The sequence below is a fragment of the Haematobia irritans genome, chromosome 4, assembly GCF_050003625.1.
Source record: "Haematobia irritans isolate KBUSLIRL chromosome 4, ASM5000362v1, whole genome shotgun sequence".
Lineage (NCBI taxonomy): Eukaryota > Metazoa > Arthropoda > Insecta > Diptera > Muscidae > Haematobia > Haematobia irritans.
In genome coordinates, this window is record NC_134400.1 from 174,905,975 (window position 1) to 174,923,755 (window position 17,781).

The 17,781-nt window shown below is 36.8% G+C and overlaps 1 protein-coding gene and 1 long non-coding RNA gene across 4 annotated transcripts in view; both read left to right on the forward strand.

Moving 5' to 3' along the window:
* Positions 1 to 17,781, forward strand: part of LOC142237241 (neurobeachin-like protein 1) — a 272,260-nt gene that overhangs the window by 16,990 nt on the left and 237,489 nt on the right. For all 3 annotated transcript variants that reach the window (XM_075308615.1, XM_075308616.1, XM_075308617.1), the window contains 5 exons: positions 2,039 to 2,188; positions 2,268 to 2,872; positions 2,958 to 3,165; positions 3,229 to 3,488; positions 8,267 to 8,519. In XM_075308615.1, the coding sequence (XP_075164730.1) occupies positions 2,039 to 2,188; positions 2,268 to 2,872; positions 2,958 to 3,165; positions 3,229 to 3,488; positions 8,267 to 8,519 (1,476 nt within the window). The remainder of the gene's footprint in view (positions 1 to 2,038; positions 2,189 to 2,267; positions 2,873 to 2,957; positions 3,166 to 3,228; positions 3,489 to 8,266; positions 8,520 to 17,781) is intronic.
* Positions 13,036 to 13,512, forward strand: LOC142237243 (uncharacterized). The gene is made up of 2 exons (XR_012722409.1): positions 13,036 to 13,126; positions 13,188 to 13,512. It is a non-coding gene; the product is annotated as an uncharacterized LOC142237243 (long non-coding RNA).

The following is a 17,781-nucleotide window of genomic DNA, read 5'->3' on the forward strand; positions in this document are numbered from 1 at the left end:
CCTTCTTCGCCGCAGAAAGCCAGTTTGCCTTGAACTGCTGCTCATCCTTAGCAGTTTTTTGGTCTTCTTTATTAGGTTCCGCTTGACAATAGTCCAGTATTTCTCAATTGGGCGGAGCTCTGGCGTGTTGGGAGGGTTCTTGTCCTTGGGAACCACCTGTACGTTGTTGGCGCCGTACCACTCCATGGCCTTTTTACCGTAATGGCAAGATGTCAAATCCACTCTTTCACATAAATAACACTCTTTCACATAAATTTCTTGGTTGACAGTCCCGGAAGCTATGAAAATGCTGCTTTTCAAGCCACAGGTACAGATGGCTTGCCAAACCAGATATATCTTTGCGAACTTTGACAGTTTTATGTGCTTGAAAATATCTGCTACCTTTCCCCTTCCTTTTGCCGTATAAAACTCTTGTCCCGGAAGCTGCTTGTAGTCGGCTTTGACGTAGGTTTCGTCGTCCATTACCACGCAGTCAAACTTCGTCAGCATCGTCGTGTACAGCCTCCGGGATCGCGCTTTGGCTGTCGTATTTTGTTTATCATCGCGATTTGGAGTCACTACCTTCTTGTAAGTCGATAGTCCGGCTCGTTTTTTGGCTCGATGCACGGTTGTAGACGATACACCCAGCTTATTTGCGGCATCTCGGAGAGAGAGGTTAGGGTTTCGCTTGAAACTACCGACAACTCTCTTTGTCGTCTCAGTGGCTTTCGGTTTTCGATTTCCCCCCGATCCAGACTTCCTGGCTGTCGACAAACGTTCCCCAAACACTTTAATTACATTTGTAACGGTTGGTTTGGCAACTTTTAGCGATTTTGCCAGCTTTGCGTGCGAGTAGCTCGGATTTTCGCGATGCGCGAGCAAAATTTTTATACGCTGCTCTTCTTGCTTGGACGGCATTTTGACAACTGAAGAATGAATTCCAAAATCAAAATAGGAGCAACATTCTACACACACACACACCTTCAAAATGAGGGGTGTTCAGGTTTTTTAAATGCAAAATTGAAAGAAATACGTCAAGTTTATATTGACTAAATTTTGACCGTATCACCCTTTATCTTTAAGGCCTCTGCTATATTGATCAACTTCATTTTACGGTCATTCAAAATCATTTTGTGGATTTTTTTTTTGATGTTTTCATCGGTAACCACCTCGTTCGGGCATCCACTGCGTTCCGTGCTCATTTCACCACGCTTGAATTTTGCATTCCAATTAATTATTGTTGATTTCCCTGAGGCAGAGTCCGGAAACTCATTATCAAGCCAAGTTTTTGCTTCCACCGTATTTTTTCCCTTCCGAAAACAGTATTTTATCAAAACACGAAATTCCTTTTTTTCCATTTTTTTTTACAATAACAAAAGTTTCTTCACAAAAGACAAACTAATTGACTTACAGACGTCAAATTTTGACACGAATCATTTGAAGGATGGTACTATATAAAAATAATATGCATTTAATACTAGCGGCGTCATCTTTGTGTTAGACCGGGGACTTATCAGCCAACCTATTATTGTGTTAATTGCGCATATTAAAACTTAGGTTGCAGAATCTATAATATTAGGACAATATATTTTTTTCAGTGTAGCTATAGTTTATAAAATTTAATTTTTTCAATAAAATTTTACTAAATCGTATTTTAAATTTTACTAAAATTTAAAAATCAAACCAAAGATGCAAAATCCTCAATAAAGCTTTTAGCCTGTTTTCAAGCATTTTAATCTTTAATCCAAAGATTCAATATCTCTGTTAATTTAAGAATGATTTCCTTAAATAAAACACTTTTTCCTTTATTTTAAGGGAAATTTTTCTCACTTCAAAGATATACGACGGAGGGGGAAAATCTTAAAACAAAGAATATGAACTTTTTAATTAAAATGTCTTAATTTTAAAGATATTTGACCTTAATATTTTGTATTTTAAGACTTAGGTTGTGGAATCCATACGTACAAGTGTAGCTATAGTTTAAAAATTTTATTTTTTTTTTTGTTTTAAGTTAAATTTTACTAAACCGTATTTTATTTTCTTATATCCATAACTTTAGCGTAATGGCATGAGAGCTATATGTCCAGCTACCGTATCGGTTTTAATGAAAATCCTTTCCCAATGGGAAACATCAAATAATTTACGTACCATAACCTTAAGATGTTGTGCTCTCATGGTGATTGTTTTACAAAAATCTAGTCCGGAAGAAGTAAGTAATATTAGGATAATTTTCTTATCTAAATACTTCGAAATGCTGGCATTTAATTATCCTGTTTTGTCTTTTACAGCGCCAAATAGATTTAATTACCCTTATAAAGCTTTACTGTGATGTTTTGGATGATCTTTTAAAAACCAATAATTTTCAACAATCTGCTGTTGATAGTTTCAACATAACCACTGAGGATAATGATTCAATAGAATCCACAGTTTTAGATGTTAATGCTCTAGAGGCATCTGTAGACAATATAAATGTGTTTCTAAGTGATGCTTCCACTTCATTGGCAATTTGCGATGCCATTGAGGAAACCAATTTGGTGGATATATTGATTGCAATGCCCAAATCAGTGAAATCCTGGAATTTAGACTATAATCAAATTTTAATTAAAGTATTGCGGGCATTGGCCTCGATCACACGTAATTCAGTGCGTATAACCGAACATATTCGTTACTATGATAAAATGGGTAAATTATTTGTGGGCCTCATGGAAATCGGTTTACCGCCTACAAATCTCTTGGAAGCCTGTATAGAATTGGCCTATGATGAAGGCAAAGGTCTTTTGGTCTTACCCGAAGTCTTGACAAAACTCATAGAGTGGCTGCCACAAATGGATGCAAGAGAACAAACCTTTTTAAGTGAGAAGATCTTAAAGGCTTGTATTGATAATTATGGAACGTAAGTCGTGTGTGTGTGTGTGCTTTTATTACTAATGTTTAGGATTAATCTCTCTCTCTCTCTCTCTCTTTAATTTCATTTGTAGGAAAACCATAGCTTGTGAAACTCGTATTATAAAAAGTGTAGCTGTATGCCTACATCACTCGGAAAAACTTACCAATCAATGTATACAAAATTATATTAAACTTATCGAGGAGCTTAGTAAACTAAGCATCACACCCATTGAATTGAAATGTATTTTCAGTTTGCTACGTAAGGAGAGTAAATTTCCTCAACACAAACAATTGTTGCAAGTAAGTTGCGATGGTTGGGATTGTATGAATGTTTGATTTTTTGTGTGTTTTTTTATTTCTTAGACTTTGGTTAGTGTATCGCTGCAATCATTGACAAGCACAAATTTGTGTTCTCAATATTTTAACTTTTGTGAACCTGGTGATGGCATTGTTGTTACTGATATCAAAAATTGGTCAATGTCTGGTGCCTATGGTTTTATATTTCATATTTTATTGCGATTAAATGACAATTCCAAAAGCAAGACAAAGGGCCAAGAGACAAATGTGGATAGTGATCAAAAGCAACAGCAACAACGACAGGAAGCCAGAAGGATGTTATTGAAGTAAGTTTGTGTTTTGTGTGTGTGTGTGTGTTTTTCTAATAAATAAGGATATAACAAACTTATATTTATACATACCTGTGTAAAAATTGGAGGATCCAATCCTATCTAATAATATATAAATTTAGATGTTCAGATATAATTAGATCTGCACAGATATGCTATATAGCAGGATCTGGTTAGAACTGGTTAGATATATAGGCAGATTTTATTTATTTATTTATTAATCCACGAAGTAATACAATAGCCCTAGGGCAAAAAAAAACGTATTACATAGCAAAACAGAATACCTGAATTATAGAAAATAGTTAAATTCAAAAACCTAAAATCTAGATTACCTAAATTACAAAAAATTTACTTAACCATAGTATATTTGGCTCCCCAGCCATTTATAAATACATTTAAAAAATGAACACTAAAATATGCCCAATTATCCATGTTAAAGCAACACAAAAATAGAGTATCATTCAGTATCATCCGAAAAATGTTCCAAAAGCTTACGCCTAAAAGCATTATTAGAGTGTGAAAAAGTCTGTAAGTCAATAGGCAAATAATTCCAACAACGTGCCACACGAATCAGAAAAGATCTATCGAAGGTACTACACCTACTCAGAGGAATATCAATATGATTAACCCTTGAAGACCGAATAAAAGAAAATGCATTACACAGTGGTAAAACTACTCCGCACATAAGCGTCCTATAGAAAAGATACACTGCGCGAATCTTAACGAAATCCCTGAAAGAACATCCTAACAATTCTCTAACATAACCCGATATATGTTCCCTTCTCCTAACGCCAAAGACAAATCTTGCCACAGAATTAACAATACGTCAAAGTAAGTCAATATTGTTAGATGTAGTGCCCAAATAGACCTCGAGTCCATATAGTACCTGCGGCATGAGTAGCGACCAAGCTATACGATACTTAGTACCAAGTGGGAAATAAATGTTAGTAGAATAAATACTTCGTAGAACACTCAAGACCTTACGCTCGACAGATTTTATGTGGGACAAAAAGCGTAGCTGCTCATCTAGAATAACTCCAAGACAATTAAATTGACTAACAAATTCGATAGCAGTCCCATCAATAAATAATCCATAATTGAAATAACGACTCGAAGAGCAAAATGCGATAGCTTTAGATTTGACCGGATTAATGGCCAACGTATTCACTGCCGACCATTGAAAAATCCGATCGAGGCAAGATTGTATATTATCACGCAATAAATCAGGGCAATTCCCTGCAGAACTAAAATGTAAAAATATGTCGTCCGCAAACAAAAACAGGGTACAAAATCTGCTATCCACACAATCAGGGAGGTCATTTATATACAAAATGAATAAAAAGGGTACCAGGACAGTGCCTTGGGGTACACCCGATGATAACCCCATGCTAGACACAGCACAGTTCATCTCTACAAATTGCGACCTACCAGTCAAAAAGGACCATATCAACGTACATGCCGAATTAGAAAAATTAAAGTTATTCCTGAGCTTATTAATCATCGTAATATAACAAATAGAATTAAAAGCTTTGGTTAAGTACAGGGACACAAGAATAGACAACCTTTTTTCATTCTCACACCTTCTAGCAGTGTCCGTCAAGTGCACAAGAAGAGATGTAGTATTGTGTCCAGCACGAAAAGCATATTGTGAATTGAAGATTGCGTTTCTAGTTTGCGACAATACTTGGTCCTTTATTAAGAGCTCCACTATCTTCGAAACTGCCGGGAGTATTGATATGGGCCTCAAATCTTCCGGACCCCTAACTCTGGCCGACTTAGGAATCGGAACAACCAGCGCTTTCTTCCATAGAATAGGAAACGTCGAAGTAGTAAGTATCGAATTGACTAAATCTAACAAGACAAGGGCGATAAATGGATACACCAACTTCAAGAAGTGAACAGGTATCCCATCTGTCCCCATCGCTCCTGATCTTACTTGTTTTAGGGCCAACACGACACCGTATTCATCAACACTTCTAAAAGAAAATAAGTCATCATCCCCATCTGAAAGATCAAAAGGTAGTTCGTGTGACTCTACGTTATCCAATGGCGTTCGCACAAAATGCTCATTCAAAGTCTCAATATCACAGTCAAAAGCCGCATTAAACGATCTCGAGCATCCAGCCTCCTTAAGCAGTCTCCACATACCCGAGGTGTCCAAGCTGGCAAATAATTTTGCAAAATGTCTCCTTTTCTCCCTTCTGACAACCGCTTTCGCCCGATTCCTATATTTGCAAAACACCTTCCAGTTATATTCAGATGGATCGGCCAAATATATAGAAAAAGACAAGTCCCTCAGCGACCGCGCATAAATAACAGTCCTCAACTTCATCCAACAATCATCAGTCCTTCAGTACACATCTTCTAGTTGGCACAAAACCGAACAAGGTGTCAATTAAAGATGAGAACAAAAAACATTTCGAATCCACATCCTGTTCATCCAAAATATTTGAAAAATTGTAGGAATCACAAAATCTCGCAATCCCATCCCAGTCCATCCTTCTAAAGTCCCTGTATTCAACATAGTCATCATTGGCTGCCGAATTTAATGCAAAAGAAGCAAAAACCAGCGCATGGTGGGAAATACCATGGCATTCCACCTGGGAAGAGAAATTTATCAAAGATGGGCTACTGATAAGAAAAAAGTCAATTAGTGATGTTGACTTATGTTGCACATCATAGTGTGTGGGAACTGAATTGTGACAAATGGACAAATTATTCATAGTACAAAACGAACGGACTGAAGCCGACTTAGCCAAGTCAAACTGGTTAAGATTAAAGTCTCCCACAACAATGATGTTGGAATAGTTCAAAAATAGTTCCGAATGAAGATCATCAAATGAATGTATGTCAGCTGGTGGCGGCAGATACACCACACCAAACAAACCCCTAACGCTCCCCAAATGTAGCTCAATGAAAACAGACTCCGCAACTGGACTTGAATTTCGGAAAACAACCTTAGTAACAAATTTGCGTGAAATGTATATACCCACACCACCACCCCTGCGAGTACCACACGGATCATTTCTAATAAACCTATAGCCAGGTAACTCAACAGCACAACTCGACACATTCTCATTTAGCCAAGTTTCAGAGATGCCAATGGCATCAAAACCCGAACCTCCGAACACTGCTTTTAAATCATCAAACTTAGAGGTATTATAAGAGCGCTTAATACTACAACAGTTCATATGTGCAACAGAAAAATTGCCTATGTAAGGACGCAAAACGTTCGAGAAATATGTGTTGCCATTAACAATTGGGCCCAAGTTAGGGCTAATTGACATTGGATATTAAACACAACGGTATGGTGGGGAACCAAATGTACCGGTACAAGTATAATGGCACAATGTAATCGCTATACATTATGGACCTAGAAATTCATTTTTCCAAAGTACAGCTGATCAAAGCAGCATTAGAGATCAAATAAAATATACTTAAATATTAAATATTGAGCAAAAAAAAATCATGAACACCAAAAAAAGGCTTTTGAAATTGGAATATTTGCAAAAATGTCTAAAATAGAAAACAAAAAATTAAAGTCCCAAGTGAAGAACATATTAACCATAGAAAGCTTAACCTACTGAAAGTCATGGATAAGCTAAACATACGCCTGTGGGACGTATCATAGTTTGTCATCATGTGGAGAAAATTTGTGGATTTTTTTTTTTACAATTTTGTACTTACACCGATTCTATATACAAATCCCTATCTTTTAAACACATTTTTGGCTAAACTTTTATTTTGTGTAACAAAAAAATTACATTTTCCGTACTCATTTTCATGAGGGAGAGCGAAAAACTAATAAAAGCGTACATCTCTCAGGCGTAGATAAGCTGCCTAGGGTTAAAAAGGACACTTAGTTCAAATAACGTGTAGGGGACCCGCAATCAAAACGGGAAATTGAGAGGGCAATGTTGCAGAGTTTGGGCGAAATAAAACGTCAAAAATAAGAGACAAAACATCTCGAAAGATACAAAAAATAGCAAATAATATACAATTATATCAAATTAGATCTGATTAGATGTGTCTCATTTTTGATATCTGATCAGATCCAATTCCATAGTATTTAGATCTGACCAGATAAAACCATTTTTCGGATCTGCTCAGATCTGATCATATCTTGGCTCAGATCTAATCATATCAAATCAGATCCCCTAATTTTTACACGGGTACGCATAAACTGTATCCATTTAAATGAATTGGGATCGCAAATAAAAGGGAGTTTTTCCAAATGTTTGAGAATATATTCCGGAAATGATTGAAATTTGTGGATATCCGCTACTAAATCCTAAGCCACACCACATGGACGTCAGAAATACGCTGGTAGGTGAATGTCAGAGTCGACGAATGTTAGACTAGCCCAAAATTCTCGGGGTTACATTCGACAGCAGAGTTGCCAGTATTTTCCTGACTCTTGTCCCAATTTGATGCTTTAAATTAAAATTCCCTACAAAAATCCCCATAAATTATTGAAAATTTTTTTTGAAAAAAAAAAAAAAATAGTAAAGAAATAGGCTCTGCTATAGAGAATATGTAATAATTTAAAAATTGAAGGCAAAACAAATATGACATTTTTGTAATGTCTGACGATTTCAAAATATCATCCAATAAAAGCCCTCATCAGAATTAATCGATCAACATGTGTATTTATAAATTAAAATTTAGTTCTAAGTATTCAAGACAAATAAACCTACTCTCTTATATCCCTTATCTATTCTCTCTCCCTCTCTCACTTTCGAATTTCCTAGTAATTTGTTTTGATTTTATTTCAGTTTACGTACGGGAAGCAATACTGGTTTTGAAATCTTCATACAAAACAATGGAAATATTGTTGTGGCTGCATTGACAAAACGTGAATACTTAACATCATCGGTTGCGTCCACAACCCTGTTGGATGGTCAATGGCATTATGTAACCGTAGCCATAACACCACCTAAGAGACCATTCTCATACAGCCAAATAAACGTTTATATTGATTTTGTGCAAAAAATCAGTGCTACATTGAAGGTTCAAGCGATTAATGAGGTATGTGTCAAATTAAATAAAAAAATATCGAGTTTGTGTTTGAAGACAAGTTCACTATTAACAGATTATCTAGTCGAGACACGAACCCATCGTCTCAATAGATTTAATTTTTCCAATTCGAATTTAGATTTTTATACCCTCCACCATAGGATGGGGGTATATTAATAATGGCCTGTTCCTGTATATCGAACGAAAACTCATTCGAAAGAAAGGCAGTCACTCGAATTCGAATGAATTTGGGTTTTTCTATTTTTGAAAGTTCGTTTCGTTTGTATGAGAATACATTGATTATCCAAAATGAGTATTTTCAAATTTATGGCCTGAGAATTCAGTCAAATGTTAACAATGTTTTTACTTTTTTCTTGACACTTATTGTACATGTTCGTTTATTACTCGACAACAAAATATGAAGTGACTTGCCTTTCGAAATAGACGAACAAAAATCGATTTTCTTTCGTTTGGAATACGAAAGAAACCTTTCGTTCGATATACAGGAACAGGCCATAACTTTGTCATTCCGTTTGTAACACATCGAAATATTGCTCTAAGACCCCATAAAGTATATACACTTGCCCGCATATTTCTGCGTACGGGGCAAAAAAAAATTAAATTTACAATTCATACATACATTTCTCTACACATAAAGTATTTATGGGGCCAAAACTTATTTTATTTCATTTATTGGACATTTCTCTGAAATATTATTATATAAACATAACGTGAAATGAATTATTGTACTTTTAATTCAGTTAAAAAAAAAATGGCAAAAAAAATACTAGCAAAAGTCTGCGTACAATATTTTTAATATTTTTCAATATTAAAAATTAGGTTCTGTGAGATCCTAGTAACTTGTTGGATAACCCTTTCTATTTAGTACCTCTCCGAGACGTCTAGGCATCGAATCCACGAACTTTTTTGTATCATCAGCTGTAATTTTTCCCCATTCTTGCAATATTATCTCCTTAAGCATGTTTTTTGAGGTTATGGCATGTGTGCGAATCCTGCGTTCGAGTAAGTCCCATAAATGCTCGATAGGGTTAAGGTCTGGTGATTGGGGGGGGGGGGGGGGGCGTTCGTAACTGATTTTTAACGTTGTACAATAGCCATAGCTTTACATTTTGCGCGGTATGCTTGGGGTCATTGTCTTGCTGAAAGTAAAACTCTTCTTCTAGCCCCAACATCTGTGCACTTTGCAATAAATTATTTTTCAGAATTTGTATATACCCCATTTGGTCCATTGTGGATTCAATAAATTCATGATACCATGATTCCGCCTCCCCCATGTTTTACGGTTGGTACTAAATTCTGCCTTTCGAACGCCGTACCTTTCTTCCTCCACACTAACTTTTTGCCTTTTATACCAAAAATGCAAAATTTGCTTCCATCCGAGAAAATTACTTTGTTCCAAAACTGGGGGGCTTGGATACATATTCATTTGCAAAATCCATTCGCTTCTGCTTATTGACATCTGATATGTATGGCTTCCTACGGGCTACTTGGCTATTGTAGCCAGCCTTTTTCAAAATCCTACGGACGGTGTCATCGGAAACAACTTTGGAAAACCTTTCCTCCACCTCAAGTTTCAGTTGGTGAGCCGTTATCCTTGGATTTAGGGTCACCAATTGAACGATACGTTTTTTTTATCGACTTGTTAATAGAGATGGACGACCAGATCGAGGCTTTGGCAGTATGGAACCCGTTGAAACATAGTTGATAATAACTCTCTGGATAGATGAGTGTGCTCTACCCACTATTTGTCCAATTTCCCTATACGATTTTCCCTCAACATACAGCTTCATAATAATTTTTCTTTCGTCAATACAAATTTCTTTTCCCTTGTTTTCCATGGCCTCTTCAAATCACATAGGAAGAATAAAACAAACTTCTAAAGTCATAACAAACCGGGTTTGGTCAACGGTAAATGCAGTGTGGCCAACAGATCGCAGGTGTACGCAGTTGTACGCAGACTTTTGAGAGTGTATTTTTTGTGGGTGCTTCGTTAGAAAATTAATAAGAATTACAATTTTTGTATTATATGTAAGAAAATATACTTATAATTTAGAGAACTAGCTAATAAACTAAATAAAACAAAGTTTGGCTCAATACAATTTTTAGTTTTTGAGATACGTGTGGATAAATTTAAAATTTCAATTTTGTATGCGCTGTACGCAGAAATATGCGGGCAAGTGTATATTCTGGGTCGTGGTGAAATTCTGAGTCGATCTGAGCATGTCCGTCCGTCCGTCCGTCTGTTGAAATTACGCTAACTTCCGAACGAAACAAGCTATCGACTTGAAACTTGGCACAAGTAGTTGTTATTGATGTAGGTGGGATGGTATTGCAAATGGGCCATATCGGTCCACTTTTACGTATAGCCCCCATATAAACGGACCCCCAAATTTGGCTTGCGATTGCTCTAAGAGAAGCAAATTTCATCCGATCCGGCTGAAATTTGGTACATGGTGTTAGTATATGGTCTCTAACAACCGCAAAAATTGGAACTTGGCACAAGTAGTTGTTATTGATGTAGGTGGGATGGTATTGCAAATGGGCCATATCGGTCCACTTTTACGTATAGCCCCCATATAGACGGACCCCCAAATTTGGCTTGCGATTGCTCTAAGAGAAGCAAATTTCATCCGATCCGGCTGAAATTTGGTACATGGTGTTAGTATATGTTCTCTAATGACCATGCAAAAATTGCTCCACATCGGCCCATAATTATATATAGCCCCCATATAAACTAATCCCCCGATTTGGCTTGCGGAGCCTCTTAGAGGAGCAAAAGTCATCCGATCCGATTGAAATTTGGTACGTGGTGTTAGTATATGGTCTCTAACAACCATGCAAGAATTGGTCCATATCGGTCCATAATTATATATAGCCCCCATATAAATCGATCCCAGATTTGTCCTCCGGAACCTCTTGGAGGAGCAAAATTCATCCGATCCGGTTGAAATTCGGAACATGGTGTTAGAATGTGGTCTCTAAGAAACACGCAAGAATTGGTCCATATCGGTCCGTAATTATATATAGCCCCCATATAAACCGTTCCCCAGATTTGATCTCCGGAACCTCTTATAGGAGCAAAATTCATCCGAGCCGGTTGAAATTTGCAACGTGGTGTTAGTATAAGGCCGCTAATAACCATGCCAAAATTGGTCCGTATCGGTCTATAGTTATATATAGCCGATCCCCAATCACACAAAAATTGGTCCATCGGTTCACAATCATGGTTGCCACTCGAGCCAAAATAATCTACCAAAATTTTATTTTTATAGAAAATATTGTCAAAATGTTATTCCTATAGAAAATTTTTTCCAAATTTTATTCCTATAGAAAATTTTTTCCAAATTTTATTTCTATAGAAAATTTTGTCTAAATTTTATTTCTATAGAAATTTTTTTCCAAATTTTACTTCTATAGAAAATGTTGTCAAAATTTTATTTTGTCAAAATTTTATTTCTATAGAAACTTTAAACTAATTATATACGTATTTAATCGGCCTTTTTTAGTTTAATATATACCACATATGGACTATGTGGTATATATTACGGTGTTAGGAAGTTTTAAGATACCTTGCCATCGGCAAGTGTTACCGCAACCCAAGTAATTCGATTGTGGATGACAGTCTTCAGTAGAAGTTTCTACGCAATCCATGGTGGAGGGTACATAAGCTTCGGCCTGACCGAACTTACGGCCGTATATACTTGTTTTTATTTAAATTTATTTTTATCGCTGTAATTCTCTCTCTCTCTCTCTCTCTGGCAGTTATCTTGTTTAGACGTGTTTTTTAAAGGCATCGTTGCCCACGAATAATATCTGTTCAAAGTGTTTTAAAACTCTGCAGTCTTTAAAATATTTGAAATGTAACATTTGCAAATCTAAATTCGATTACTTTTGTTCTGGAGTAAATGAACAAAGTACATTAGAAACTGTTAAAAAAAACAAAGAATTGTGTCTACAATTGTAATGAGTGCTTGCTCGTATCCAGTGATTTAGTTGCTTCTATCTCTCTACTTTCTACTGAAGTGAGAGAGCTTAAGAGTATGTTTACTGTCCCAGCGAGCAATTATGTCCGACGTGTCGGACGTCCGAAAACGTCTGCTAAATCTCTGGTATTATATCAGACATTTAGCCGAAAATCTGTTATTTCTTCCGAGATTTATCCGACTTTGTCTGCACATTCTCGGATCTTTTTTCAGACGATGTCTGCACAATCTCTGAAGTTTCGTACGAGAACTAACCGACGTAGTCGGCAGAATCTCTGAAGGGAATTTTGTCAACCGAGATTTGACCGAAAACCTCTGCAAAAGTTCGGAAAGAATTTTTGTTTTTGCATTTTGTTATTATTTTTGCATTCCATTGTCAGTTTCTATTGTGATATCGCGCGGAACAGATCGTACAAATAAAACGGTGAGTGAATAAACAAAATAGTGGCAAAGTGAAGTGTTAAAATAGTAAATAACAATATCATTACGGTGTTCTAAAAAAAAAATAAAAAAACCTTATATTTAAAGACGACAACATTGCTTCGAAATTTTCTTGGCCAAATACGAACAACAACATACCTGTCAAGGATTTCTATTTTATAAAGTTGCTTAAAGGTATTTAATACAGCGCTATGGTTATTATTATAGTTTTAATGATTATAACTTCATTTTTTAGATCTCACATTTGAAAGAATTCCTCAAGCGTCGAACTCTACTATTGAATTAAATATGAAGGCTTTTTTCAATGCAGCAAAAGATCGACTGAATAAAAGAAATAAGAGAAAGATTGCCGAACTATACTGTATATATTTTTTAACAATATTAGGTTACATTATATGTAATATATTAATATTTAATTTACAAACTACCATTGAATTGAACAAATTTATATGATCTCTTAGCATAACATAGATTTTTAATAACTTTGAAATATAATTTTAGTTTAAAATCTTTTTAAATAACTTTGAAATAAAATTTTAGTTTTAAATCTTTTTAAATAACTTTGAATCACAGCTCGGACAATTAGACAAAAGTCCGAGCTTCTCGGTAGAAAGTCGGACAAAGTGTCCGACAATGGTCCGAATTTCTCCGAACAAAATCGGACATAATGTCCGAGAAAGGTCCAAAATTCTCTGCTAAATGTCGGTAAAATTGTCCGAGAAAGTTCCGAGATGATCTGCTAAATGTCGGAAAAAATGTCCGAGAATTGTCCGAGATGCTCTGCTAAATGTCGGTCAAACTGTCAGATTTCCCTCAGAATTGCCCATCCGAATTCGGACAGAATTCTGTCCGAATGTCGGGACAATCTTCCGATTTCCCTCAGACATTTCGGTCCGGATTCTTGTCAACCGCTCATTATACTTTCCGAACGAATTCGGACCGAATTCGGAATCAGACTCGGATGATTTAGCAGACGTTCTGTCAGAATTCGGTCCGAATTCGGAAGTAATTGTTCGCTGGGGTGTTTCTTGAACAACCTAACACAACTGCAAATATCACATACAATGCTGCTTTATGTTCGAATACTGGTTTGTCATCTATATCTGTGGCGCCAAATTCATCTTCTGTTTTGCTCTCTCTCTGATGCTCTCCCAGTTGATGTAAATTCAAGTTTAGTTGAGAGAAGCTTATGTATACCTGTTAAGCCTACTGAAATTGTTGAAGCCGTTGCGCCTGTTGTTGTTGCTAATACGAGTACGAATGCTGTTGTTATTAGTGATGAGTTGCCTATTGTGAACATAGATACTGGTGCTAACATAGATACTGTTGCGTTGGATGATGTTAGCAATATCATACCAACAAACAATTTACAATGGAATACTGTTCATCCAAGAAGAAATCGTAAAAAGGCTGTAAATGGGCAATATGATAATGAAGACTTGGAAGTCGTTGTCAAAAAGAAATGGGTTCACATCTCTTAGTTCCGTCCTACTGTTACTGTGAAAAGGGATGCAAATTTAAACGAATTAAGGAGCATTAGTTTTAAATTGGGTGTTTTGCCTGAATTTTATAATGCAGTGTTTACACCATCGCTACGGCCTGCTAATGTACGAATACGTCCTTTTGTATATTTTCAAATCACTCGGACCGATCGGCCGAAATCATAAAACCAGCTGAATTTTCGATACTCCGTGTTTATTATCAAAACATTGGCGGAATGAGAACCAAGTGCAATGAATTGTTTATGGAAACGTCTCAACCAGAGTTTGGTGTTATTGTTTTAACTATCTACAATGTATACCGGAAAGATCGTGAATTTGTTAAGACTGACCGCTCCCGTGGTGGAGGTGTAATAATTGCAGTAAAAAAATATTTCTTCTGAAGTTTCATTGCCAAATGGTGATTCTCTGCTTGATCAACTTTGTATAAAACTTATTGGTTCCAATTCAGAATTAGTCATAATTGTCTCATAAATACGACCTGGTTCGCATCGAACTTTATATTATTATCATATTTCTAATATTACTAGCCTAGTTCCTGAATGTGAATCAAATGGTTGTTTATTATTAGGCGATTTCAATTTAAACAATTTATTTCCATATATCTCTGTATACGTTCTTGATCTTTTCAATATGATCATAACCACGTCTATATATCCGGTGGGTTGGATATATAGTTCAGTTCCGAAGAAGGGTAATTCTTATGAATGTGAAAACCTTCATCCTATAAGTATACTTAAGTATCAGATAGTGGAGTATATCACATCTAGGAATTTGTTGAATAGTAATCAGTATGCATAAAGGGTGATACGGTTAAAAAACCTGAACACCCCTCATTTTGAAGGTGTGTGTGTAGAATGTTGCTCCTATTTTGATTTTGGAATTCCCTCTTCAGTTGTAAAAATGCCGTCCAAGCAAGAACAGCAGCGTATCAAAATTTTGCTCGCGCATCGCGAAAATCCGAGCTACTCGCACGCAAAGCTGGCAAAATCGCTAAAAGTTGCCAAATCAACCGTTACAAATGTAATTAAAGTGTTTGGGGAACGTTTGTCGACAGCCAGGAAGTCTGGATCGGGGGGAAATCGAAAACCGGAAGCTGCTGAGACGACAAAGAGAGTTGTCGGTAGTTTCAAGCGAAACCCTAACCTCTCTCTCCGAGATGTCGCAAATAAGTATACAACCGTGCATCGAGCCAAAAACGAGCCGGACTATCGACTTACAAGAAGGTAGTGACTCCAAATCGCGATGATAAACAAAATACGACGGCCAAAGCGCGATCCCGGAGGCTGTACACGACGATGCTGACGAAGTTTGACTGCGTGGTAATGGACGACGAAACCTACGTCAAAGCCGACTACAAGCAGCTTCCGGGAAAGGAGTTTCATACGGCAAAAGGAAGGGGAAAGGTAGCAGATATTTTCAAGCACATAAAACTGTCAAAGTTCGCAAAGAAATATCTGGTTTGGCAAGCCATCTGTACCTGTGGCTTGAAAAGCAGCATTTTCATAGCTTCCGGGACTGTCAACCAAGAAATTTACGTGAAAGAGTGTTTGAATAAACGTCTGCTGCCTTTCCTGAAGAAACACGGTTGTTCCGTACTGGTTTGGCCGGATTTGGCATCTTGCCATTACGGTAAAAAGGTCATGGAGTGGTACGCCGACAACAACGTGCAGGTGGTTCCCAAGGACAAGAACCCTCCCAACACGCCAGAGCTCCGCCCAATTGAGAAATACTGGGCTATTGTCAAGCGGAACCTAAAGAAGACCAAAAAAACTGCTAAGGACGAGCAGCAGTTCAAGGCAAACTGGCTTTCTGCGGCGAAGAAGGTGGACAAGGTGGCTGTACAAAATCTGATGGCAGGTGTGAAGCGTGAGGCCCGGCAATTCGGATTTGGAAAAGCGAAAGCCTAACTGAATATTTTTCCTGAATTTTATACTAATTGAACTTGAAAAAGAAATTTAATTTGATTTTTTAAATAAACGATTTCACCGATTTACACGCGTTTTCCCTTGACCAAATTTTGACCGTATCACCCTTATAGGAGGGATTATAGTACGACGGCTTTGCTTTTGTGTTTGACTGAACATGTGAGAAGTAGTCTTAATCGAGGGGAGCACTGTGCTATGGTATCGATTGACCCGGCCAAGGCTTTTGATCGTCTTAATCATGCATCACTAATTAACAAGCTTAGGGCGAACTATGGATTTTCATGAGTTGCGTGTAGACTGATTCTGTCATACTTGCATGGAAGATCGCAGTTCGTGGAGTTGAATGATTTTGTTGGATGCTTGGAATCTAATTCGAGTATATATGTATGCAGATGACATTCAAGTTGTATTCACAGGTGAGATGGAAGGTCCGGATAGTTTGGAAGGACGCATGAATTCTGCTCTTGATATTGTTTATTCCTGGATGGTTGATAATAGTTTGGTAATTAATGCAAGTAAGACGACGGCGATTATGTTTCAGGCGGGGTATCGCAATGTGACCTATCCCCAAATCAGTATGTGTGGTGAGGTTATTCAATTTGTTCAGACGGTCAAATGCTTGGGTATTACACTTGATGTGAATTTGGATTTTGGACAACATATATCTTCCCTCTCAGCGAGAGTGACTTTGGGACTAAGGAAATTATACAATTGTATATACTTGACTGAGCATGTCAAGCGTATAGTGGTTCATGTTGATGTCTCAGATTAACTATTGTATCGAGGTGGTATATTGTACGTTTCGGTATAATAGGTCTAAGATTGCTCTGATCCTGAACAGGGTAGTGCGTTATGTTTTTGGGTTGCGTATTTTTGAATATGTTACAGACAAGGTAATTGATTTTCTTGGTTCTTCATTTGAACCTTACGTTTTGTCACGGAGATTAATGTTTTTCCATAGGATGAAAAGAAATGGTTTGTTGCATGAACTTCTTCAGGGATTTGTTTTTTCCAGATCGGTGAGAAATCCACAGATAATTGTACCACGAATAAATTGTTCTCTTTTTGAGAGGGGGTTTATTGTTACTACTGCTAGGGTTTGGAACAATCTTCCTGTAGCAGTAAGGGATTTTTTTAGGAATTTGCTACTGACTAGTTTGAATGAATATGTTTAATGTCGGCTGTTATTTACCAATGGTAGGTGCTAGCTTACTTTTATTAATATTAGTTTTCTATGTGACTTTGGCCAAAGTGAGGATGGTGGAGTGGTAGGCATTGTAGGGTAATTTAAGTATTAATGATTAGTATTGATAACTTTACAATTACTATTAATGTATTACTGTTTTAAGAACAATACGATTTATTGGCCACGAAGGCTTACTAATGTTTTTATGCAAATAAT